This window comes from Struthio camelus, chromosome 26 (genome assembly GCF_040807025.1).
Source record: "Struthio camelus isolate bStrCam1 chromosome 26, bStrCam1.hap1, whole genome shotgun sequence".
In the NCBI taxonomy this organism is placed as follows: Eukaryota; Metazoa; Chordata; class Aves; order Struthioniformes; family Struthionidae; genus Struthio; species Struthio camelus.
This window is the reverse complement of record NC_090967.1, coordinates 457,362-467,857: the sequence shown is the minus strand read 5'-3', so window position 1 is coordinate 467,857 and position 10,496 is coordinate 457,362. Positions and strand designations below refer to the sequence as shown.

Genomic DNA, 10,496 nt, shown 5'->3' with positions numbered 1-10,496 from the left:
CCTTTCCCCAGGGCCAGGGATGCTCCCTGAATCCCTAAGCCCGGGAAAAGCTCGGTGGTGCTGGAAAAGCCAAAGGAAATTGTTTCTCTTTCTCCCTCCTCCCCCCACCATCCCTCTGCCTTTCTTCTCCTCTCTCTATGTTTCTAATTCTTTTCCTCTCCAATAATGAGGGGATTACAAGGAAAACTCCAGCAGGACGCCTTTGTAGGGAGACAATCTGAGTGGGGAAGGCAGTCCCCGTCTTTGTCCATCCCCAGACCCCCCCCCCCCCGCCCCTGCACTGGAGGGACATTTAGAGCAATTACTTGCCCAGAAAGTAACTGTCAATCATTCTTAAAGGGGAAGGCCTCCAATTAATAACCTCGTCTTAATCCTTTGGACTCATTTCCAATCTGCGGGGCCTGGTGACATCTGCAACACTAAATAAAGATTCTCCCGAGCCTTAGCGCGGTGGTTCTGTGACAAATAAGAAGACTAGAGGGAACTTTGGCTGCCAAGCTGCAAGATTGGTGAGGTTGAGCCGCTTGTTTGGTTCCCAGGAGGGACCGTCAAAGTTAAATACTCCTGGAAAATCCAAGTTGGGCCCAGCAGGTAATGCCGTTTTATTCAAATTTGGTAGAACGCGCAGGGGGCAGATGCTTAAAAAGAAATCATGTCTCCCCAGGGAAGCCCCGGGGCGCACTCGTTGCAGGGGGCTGGGAACCACCCCGGCCGGGGGCTCGGGAGCGGGCGCCGGGGCCCCGAAAGCCGCGGAGCGGTGACCCATAAGCCTGGCCCTGCCGGGAGGGTGCTGCTCCCTGCAGCACCGAGCGCAGCACCCCGGGGCGCCCTCTCAAGTCACCTCCGGGGCTGGAGGGCAAAACCTGCCCCTGCTCCCCACTTCGCCCACCGGCTGCTAGAGACAGTTCATCCGAGTAAGTCCCAAGCTGGGCACTTACTCGTGGCTCCCTTCCCTCACTTGCCTTCAGGAAAGATTGTTTTGGAAAGCCAAAAAAACACAAAATTATAGATTTGCTAAAGCACCAGGGATGTCCCTACTGATCTGGGTGCGCTCAGGGTTCCCAGGCCAGGGACTGACGGGCTCCAAAGAGGGATAATGTTATTTATTCCTCCTCAGTGTTTACTGCTTTCTCACACCCGAAAGAGAGGGTTTTTGCACAGTTCAGCCAGGGCTCATTGCTGCGTTTGTTCACTTTTTGGGGTTCTTTAATGACAAACAAATAGCTCCAGTCCCTGCAGAGGGAAAAAAGTGTGGTCAAGAATAAAGCAGGACAGAGGAAAATCTGCCGGAGATGTTATATCTCAGCAGTTTCCCCTACAGTTTTAAAGCTTAAGTGCTTAAACCTCCAAAATTGCTGCTGTGGCCACCAAGGCCACAAGAAAATGCCAGATCTGCCAAAGGGAAGGGAATCAGCTCTTGCCATTGCATTAGCTGCTTAATAATTCTTCCAATTTCTAGGAATTACTGCTAAGACACTTTGAATTAGTGGCAGTTTCTTCTCTTTAGGGCGATTTGCTAGAGTTCGGGGTCCAGCCGGGGGCGGGCGGCCCAGGAGCGGGGACGGGCTGGCGCTGGCGTCCCAGGCCTGACCTCCTCCATCTACCGGCCGTTGGTGGCAGCGGTGGGGAAAGCCCCAGGGGTTTGTGCCCTCTGCCACCCCTGCCCTTCACATAAGCACTTGTGGGGCTGGGCGGCTTTTTATTTTTGCTGGGACGAACGTCTTCCCATGGAGAGCGTCTGCAGAGAGGGACGAAATCGGAAAAAAGGGGAGCCCGGCCCACGAGGGGACGGGGACCCCGCGGCGTCGCCCCGCTGCCGCCGGGAAACAAGAGGGTCCTGAAAACCCGACTGTCCCGGGGGGCTTTTTAAGAGCGTGCTGTCTAGCCGAGAGCCGAGGGGGAGATGGGGCCCCTTGTGGCGGAGGCGTCGAGCCGCCCTCCGGCCGCAGGCGCTCGACCCGCGGGGAGGGTCGACCCTTTCCGGCAGCGTTGTGTGCGTCTGCCCTGCTCGGCACTGAGTTCCTTCTCTTACTTTCTGTTTTTATTGCTCCTGCTTCTTTATTTTTGGCTTCATTATTTTTCCATTATTCGTTTAATTCCCTTGATTCCTGTTCCCACTCCAGGGATTAGTTCGTCTCTTCTTTCTGGGTGTTTTTTTGGCCTCCTTTGCTTTCAGGCAGACTCGCCGTGTGCATGCCCTGGCCCTGCATCTCGGCCGAGGGCCCTGGCCCTGGGGCCGTCCCCCACGGCCGCATCTCGCCCCTTCCCCCCCATTGCCGCGTCTCGCCCCGACACCCGATTGCACCATCTCATCCCCATCACCCCATTTCACCCCCGTCTCCCGATTGCCCTGTCTCGCCCCTGTGCCCCCCGTCGCCCCGTCTCACCCCCCCCCCGTCCCCACATTGCCCTGTCTCATCCCCATCCCATTTCCCCATCTCACCCCTTTGCCCCCCCGTTGCCCTGGCCAGCCCCGTCCACCCAACTGCCCGTCTCATCCCTGTGCCCGCTTTGCCCTGTTTCACCCCATTCCCAGCTGCCCCATCTCGCCCTCCCTGCCCCATTGCCCCGTCGTGCCCTGCCCCCCCGTTACCCCATCTCATCCCTGCCCTCATTTCCCCATCTCACCTCCATCCCCCCATTGCCCTGTCTCACCCCATCCCCCTGTCGCCCCATCTCACCCCCCATTCCCCCATCTCACCCCTCTCCCCCGCCACGTTGCCCCCTTCTCCCCCCCCTTTTTGCCCCACCTTGCTCTTCTCCGGAACCCCCCACCCGTGCCCGGCCCTGGGGCATCGCCGGCGAGGGAGGACGTGGGACCCCGGTGGGGGCCGGGCAGCGGTGGGGGGGGGTCCCTGGGCTGGGCGCTTGCGGCTCACACTCCCTCTCGCTTCTCTCCCTTCCCTTGCAGATGCTGCGCTGCACCAATGTGAAGAGGGTGAGCAAGAGCGGCATCGGCCCCCACTGCCCCCCCTGCATGCACAGACGCTGCACACCCACACTGCGCACACAGCCGCTGCAGTGCACGAGCACACACGCTGCACAGGCACTGCACACACAGCCACTGTGCACACACCGCAAGCGCTGCGCGCACCAACACTGCAAGTGCACGTGCTGCTGCACACTGTGCATGACGCGCACTGCACACAGACAGCTGCAGACACTGCAGACACAGACACTGCACACGCACTGAATGCGCTGCATGCACAGATGCTGCACAAGCACATGCTGCAAACACTGTGCCCCCCACACACTGCGCACACCCACTCACACCGCACAAGCACTGGACACACTGCGCAAACAAACACTGAGTGCACACTGTGCAGAGACTACACATGCCTTGTACGCGCTGCACACACTGCACACAGACACAGCACACATGCTGCACAACACTGCACACACTGTCCATGCTGCACACACAAGCATTGCGCACACACTGCGCATGCTGCAAACACTGGGCACTACACACTGGGCACATACTGCATGTAATGTGCACACTATGTAAACACTGCACGCTGCACTCTACACACTGCACACAGTGTGCAGACAATACTGGAAACACTGGGCACTGCAGACAAGCACTGTGCCCAAACTGAGTGTGTTGTAGGCACAGCACATGCAGGCACTGTAGGGAGTGCACACAGTGTACATACACTGTGCATGCTGCAGACAGGCTGGGCACTGCACACAGGCAGTGTGCGCACACTTTATATGCCATACAAACACTGCGCACCTACACATGCAAGCAATGTGGACTGCACGTACTGCAGTCGTGTGCACAGACACTGCACATGTGCTGTGCCACTGCACACACTCACCACAAAGACACTGCAGGCACTGCATACATACAGATATTGTACACTGTGCACACACACAATACACACAGACTGCACATGCACTGCATGCGACGCAAACTGTGCACACACAGGTGCTGCGCATAGTGAACCCACCCTACGCACACACGGTGCGCACGTTGCGAACACACTGCACATGCACACACTGTACTATGCATGCACCACTGCATGCGCGCATTGCACGCAGACACTACACACACGCTGTGCACTGCACACATGTCCCACACACACTGCACACAGTGCATACCCCTGGCGCAAGCTGCACTGCACACGTGTGCACGCGCGCGCGCGCACACACACACACACACAAACTACATACACTGCGTACCTCTGCCGCGCTCACATGGTGCAGTGCACAAGCACAAACCAGGTGCACACGGCGTCCGACACATGCTTACACGGATGTGCTGCATACTGCGCACAGCTCTACACGTACAACATCCACCGCACACGCACGGCACACTGCGCTAAACGTGCACAGCGCGCACGTGCACCCCAGCTCCATGCTCGGTTGGTGGGAGCTGCATTTTTCCCAAGGTTTCTGCCAAGGGATCTCTGCAAACAGGCAAAGCAGCCAGCTCTGCTGCAAGCACCTTTCTCTCAGCAGAAATGCCCCAGGATTATGTATTTCTGCCTGATTTCCATGTTTGACTAGATCCCCGCGATAGAAAGGGGCCCTTAATCCCTGGCAAATACTGCAGAAAGATTTCAGATACTGGATAAAAAGCTTAAAGATGAAACATTGCAAGGGTTGAAAACGCTTATAAACGTGCAGAAAAAGGTTATTAGCTGGGGGACGGAGCTGCGGTGTTGGCGGCGCGTCGCTCCAGGTGTCTCCGTCCCCACGCTTTGGGTCAAGCGCCGGGGGATGACACCAATTCCTCCTGGTACTTGGGTTTGGGGGTTGATGCTTTAGAGTCATTTCAAGATTTGCATTCATGTTTTAAAAAAGGACCCCCGAACCACTGCTATGGGAAGAAATGAGTTTAATAGCAGCCTTATTTGCCCTGCGACATCTTGTTGCTCGGCACAGGCATCGCCGAGGGCCCCCCCCAACCGTGTCAATGGGTCAAGGCCCATTGGGAAGAGAGAGGGAGAGTCTTGGGGCTGGAAAGAGGAAGGCAACTTCACATTGGTTCACGTTCACGCCAGTACAGAGACATGTTTGCAGTGATTTTTCAGAGTCAGTGGTTTAATAAAATCCCATGGAGGTTTTAGGTGAAATACAATTTTTTTTTCTTTTTTAAGCTTTGACTTGGTGCATTATCCTCTTGGCATTTGTAGCATTATTTCTTCTAATCCCATGTGCTCCAGTGCCTTTTTTGAGGAAGAGCTTGGGAAACACCGCTATGGAAAATGCAGGTGGAAAAGCCAACGTTGCCAGCCGAGGCGCTCAGGCAGGGCTGCAGCGTCACAGCGCGCCGCGGCGGAGGCCGGGCCGGCAGCCCTCGCTCCGGCAGCCTTCCCAGAGCTGCCGGCCCCTCCAGCAGCCCTGTGTCGCCGTGGGGTTGGTGCGGGGCGCCGGGCGCCAACGGGACCCACGGCAGCGCCCTGCCCACACCTCCCCTCGGGGTGCCCCGCCGCCCCGCGCCGGCGAGCCCCGGCACCGCGCGACCCACTGGGCAGCGCTGCCCGCGTAAATCCGCTTGGGTAACGCCACCCCGGGCCGCCCTGGGATAAGTGTGGTGGCAGGAGAGAGGATTAGGCCTTTGCATAACCGAATAAAGAGCCGGCGCGGAGGGGCTGGGCGCCCCGTTTCTGCACCAGTTCTTGCCGGCCCCGCGGGGGCCTCGCCGGGCGCCAGGGCGCAGCGCTGCCCGGGGTGCAGCAGCGGGTCCTGGGGCTCGCGGCGGCGCCGCAGCGGGACGGGGTCCCCGGGCTGACGGCAGCTCCAGGCTGGGCATCACCGCCAGGACTCGACATGGGGAGAGGCGAAAGCAAAATTTGGTCCGCAAACGTCCAGCTCCAGCGCCGCTTCGCCCCGGGGTTGGGGTAGCCCGGGCTGGGGGGGGCGATGCCACCCGTGCCGAGCGGCCCGGCTGACCCCGCCGTCCCCTTTGCAGGTGCCGACATGTTCCTGAATAAGTGCGAGGGGGAGCTGGGCGAGCTGCGGAAGCCGGGGGACGGCGAGGGCACGCCGCCGGGCGCCGCCGAGGAGGAGCAGCCCAAGAAGAAGCACCGCAGGAACCGCACCACCTTCACCACCTACCAGCTGCATGAGCTGGAGCGAGCTTTCGAGAAGTCCCACTACCCCGACGTCTACAGCCGGGAAGAGCTGGCCATGAAGGTCAACCTGCCGGAGGTCCGCGTGCAGGTAGGGAGGGCACCCGGCGCCTCTCGGCGGGGTCAGCACGGCCGGTGTGCGGCACATCTGTGCCAGGTTAAGTCTGGCCCTGCTCAGTGGCAGGGGGTGGCCGAGGGACCCACCTGGGCTCAGGAGAGCTTTGCTCTGCTCCCAGCTCTACCACCGTGGCCTCGCGCTGTGCCTCAGTTTCCCCCTTTCTTGAAGAGGGAGTCACGTCTCCAGCTTCCTCCTCACCTAGCCGCCTGGGTGAAAGGGATGGTTTCACTGCTCCAAGTGGTGGAAAAGCAGAGGAAAGACCAAAAAAATTCCCAAAGCTTGGCTTTCCGTTTCCCATCTCCTGCTTTTAAGGACAAAACTTCTTTGCGTTTTGGCTCAGAGTTTTCCTAGGAATTTTACCAGCTGCCTCCGTTCAAGGAGGCCTGTGAAGTATTTTACCCAGTCCTAATAATGGCACTTTAACATTTGGTGTCCTGCAGGCTGCTTTTGCAGAGCCAGTCTATAAAAGCTATGGGGCTGCAGTCCTGGGAGACTAAAATAATTCAGTGCTGAAATGCAACCAGCTCTGGGGTGGCAGAGCAAGATCATGGGTTAGTTTAGCACCAAAAATGAAAACCATGTTAAATTGATGATTTGAAGAAACTGCCAAGATCTTGGCCGCAATGGGGCTGCTGAGCTTTGCAGCTGGTCCCGTGTGGACCAAGCACGGCCAGGGCTGCATGTGCTCAGAGCAGGGCCACCTCCAGGGCTTGGCCGTGGGCCTGTGGGGGTCCAGCCCCCTCTTCTGCTCCAGGATGGCTGTGGAGCAATGCAGACGCTTGCCCCGCATAGGCCATGCATTAGGGAGATGGTCCTACCCCCACGTGTGAGGTCTCAGGATGGGAGAGAAGAGCAGAGATTTGGCTGGACAGGTCGGCGCTGCCATGGGCCTGGTGAAGGCTCAGGGCAGGCGGCTTGGCCTCCACCAAAGTGGAGCCAGACAGCACCTCTCTCCTCTGGAAACACCCTAATTAAACAGGGAGAGCTAATTATCAGCACACATACACTGCGCGAAGGACTCTCCAGTTCAGCCAGTCACTAGACAGCCTGCACAGCCTTATTGCCATTTTACAGGCAGAGAAATGGTGGCAGAGAAAGGAAGGAGCATGTCCAGGGTCTGCAGGGAGGCAGTGGGACTGAGGGGGAAAAAAAGGTCTCAGCTTTGCTCCCGTAGTTTTCCCTAGTACATTTTTCCTACAAGACATAGCACAAGGGGGAGAGCTCACTGCTGGGACGGCGGCTGTGCAGGCTGGGGAGATGTTAAGCCACCGCAGGGGAGCCTCGTTGGCTGGCTAGTGACATCCAGGCAGGGCCCATGCGGTGCCTCATTGCTTGCAGCCCCTGGTGACACACAAGAGAGGGTGACACCGTGGGAAAGCAGGGTTGGATCCAGGTTTCCTGCTTGGAGGAAGCCTTGCTCTCCATTGGAGAAGGGTTCAGTGTGTGGAGGCTCTTAGGGTTTCATGGATTTAGGATTTTCAGGGTCTTGGAGCAGAGCTGCTGCAGTGCCTATGGCTTTAGGGGAGGGCAGGTCCTGCTGGGTAGTTGTTTTTAATCAGTCTGGCTGATATCGTGGGAAAGCAGCCAAACTCCAGCCACTCGTGATCTCTTTCAGGTCTTTAGGGCGGGCAAGCAAAGAACCTCAAAGATTTGGGCATTTTAGACATTCTGGAGTGTGACAGTTCCCGGAATATGGAACGTTTGTAAAGGTTGGAAATGTTTCTTTTTTTTTCCTGGGCTTCAGGATAAAGCTTCTAGGTACAAGGCTCATTCAGAAGAAGGTCCTGCTGTCAGTGCAGGCAGGGATTTACAGTTCCTCGTGATCTGACTATCTCTGGACATCCCCTCTCTCCTCTGTGCTGGTCCCAGTGCTCCCAGAGCCAGATGACAAGTCAGGTCGGGGAACCACTCCGAGTGCAAGTGTGTCCTTTTTTAATCAAGTCGGTTTTCAGTCGGATCAGCTCCAGGCTCAGTGTCCTTGGGGCCAGGTCCCACCAGTGCAACCTGGGCACAAACAGCTGCAGGTCGGCTGGTGCTGAGCTGTCCCTGCCACCAGAGCTGTCCCCAAGGCTGGATCCACGCAGCAGCGATGTCCGAGCCCTGCTGGCATCCATGATGACCATCGCATGGTTCCCGGCTGCAGGTCTGTCCTGGGAAGCACTGCAGGGTAGAGATGGCCCCATCCAAGCTGACAGAAATGTATCCTGAGCAAACTGAGAGGACAAGGCATCTCTTCAGTTTTCACTTGCCTGCCAGTTCTGCTTTGGCCACCTGTGTCTAGGTGACACAGGGGAGGACGGTCAGAAAGTCCCTGATCCCTCCTGCCACTGGATAGGAAGTCATAAGGAGGAGGACAGGCAGGTAGGTGCACGCAGAGCCAGAGGAGGTTGTGGTATTCAGGTCAGACGGACAAAGGATAGCAAGCAAATTGAAGGAAAATGGAAAGAAAATGGAAGAATCACAAGTGTCAAAATAACCGGGAGAGACAAGAACTGATCTCCTTACAAGTGATTTGAGTGTCCCAGGCCTCAACTTCATCCTTTTTTGCACAGGTCAGAAAATGCCAAGATGATGTGGTCTTTGTCTGGGAGGGTCAGTTGAGAGGGACATCTCCATGGAGCCATCTAAGCAACAAGCAGTTTGCACCAGTATATTCCAGTATCCATGAGCAACTGTGACCGATCTGTAGGAGACAGCTCCCCCCTTCTCAGCCCAGTAGTTAATATTTATTGTCTCTGCTTTGCCAGACAGGGTGGAGGAGACCTCTCACACTGCCCTGCTCCTCCTCAGCACCAAGCCCTGTGCTGCTGTGGGCTTTGGGGACACAGTGACCAGCAAAACCCACTCATGTGCATCCCGCTGGTGTCCCCATGTGGCTTTTTGGGTGCTGGCTCTAGCTCTCTCCGTCCCATCTCTCTGCTCTTCTGCCCTCAGAAATGGGGATCCCTCAGGGATCTTTGCCCCGGGCTAGCTCATTAAAACAAACTCTTACCAAGGGGCTTTTGAAGGCTAAGTAACGTTATAACAACTGTCTGGGCCGGTTCCTCGGTCTGTGAGAGGGTCCACGCAGAGCAGTGGGCGCAAAGGCTGCCTGGGTGACACCTCTCACGTTTCAACACGTGCAGTTATATTTCTGGGGTTCATGGGAGAGGTTTAACAGAGGCACATGGCGTCCCCAGGATTGCTGGAGCCGTGGGGGGCACCCCGTCGGCAACACAGCACACAGGTAGCCTGCGTGGGGCACAGCACATGGGGCACCTCTCCTGAGGCACCCTCCATGGAGCACCGCATGTCTGGCACAGCGCATGGGACACCCTACGTGGGGCACCCTGCATAGGACACAGCACACAGGGCTCTCCATGTGGGACACCCTGCATGTGACACCCTGCCTGTGATATAGCTCATGGACACCCTGCATGGGACACCTTGCATGGGACTTAGCTCATGAGACAACCTGCATGTGACATCCCGTGTGGGACACAGCTCATGGGCACCCTGCATGGGACGCCCATGTGGGCACAGTACACAGGGCACTCTGCCTGGGGCACCCTGCATGGGCATGCTGTGTGTGACATCCCGTGTGGGACACGCTGGGCACAGTGTGGTCTCTGCAAGGTCACTGTCTCACCTCTCCCTGTGCAGGTCTGGTTCCAGAACAGGAGAGCCAAGTGGAGGCGGCAGGAGAAGATGGAGGCCAGTTCAATGAAGCTCCATGACACCCCCATGCTGTCCTTCAACCGGCCCCCCATGACAGCCAACGTCGGCCCCATGAGCAACTCCCTCCCACTGGACCCATGGCTGACGTCACCTATCTCCAGCGCCACCACGGTGCACAGCATCCCCGGCTTCATGGGCGCCCCCCAGGCCTTGCAGCCCCCCTATGGTGGGCACTCCTTCCTCAACACCCCTCCGCCAATGGCGCAGAGCATGCAGCCCATGGCCCCCGCTGCCTACCAGTGCAGCACCACCTTTGTGGACAAGTACCCACTGGAGGATGTTGACCAGAGGAGCTCCAGCATCGCCTCGCTGCGCATGAAAGCCAAGGAGCACATTCAGACCATTGACAAAACCTGGCAGCCCATTTGATGAACGCTCCCCTCCTCCCCACATCCCCCTGGCTCCTGCCCCCAGTGCCTGGTTTGGCCCCAGCACGGGCGATCCTCAGGGTGGATGAGGAGGGTGACACCAGGATGCTCCTGGTCATGATGCTGGCGCACAGGGCAGTGCCGGGGGCAGAGATGTTGGCCACATCTGCACCTCCCATTTGAGCCATCACCGGCAGTGGTAAGGAAGCAAACCAG

General features: G+C 57.7%; 1 protein-coding gene across 1 annotated transcript; it reads left to right on the top strand.

Annotated features, from left to right (window-relative positions):
- The first annotated feature begins 486 nt into the window (after positions 1–486).
- RAX2 (retina and anterior neural fold homeobox 2) lies at positions 487–10,281 on the top strand. Its single transcript, XM_068920089.1, has 4 exons — positions 487–591; positions 2,912–2,938; positions 5,918–6,168; positions 9,838–10,281. The coding sequence occupies exons 3-4, from the start codon at positions 5,926–5,928 to the stop codon at positions 10,279–10,281; spliced, it is 687 nt and encodes a 228-aa protein (XP_068776190.1). The 5' UTR covers positions 487–591; positions 2,912–2,938; positions 5,918–5,925.
- The last annotated feature ends 215 nt before the right edge of the window (positions 10,282–10,496 follow it).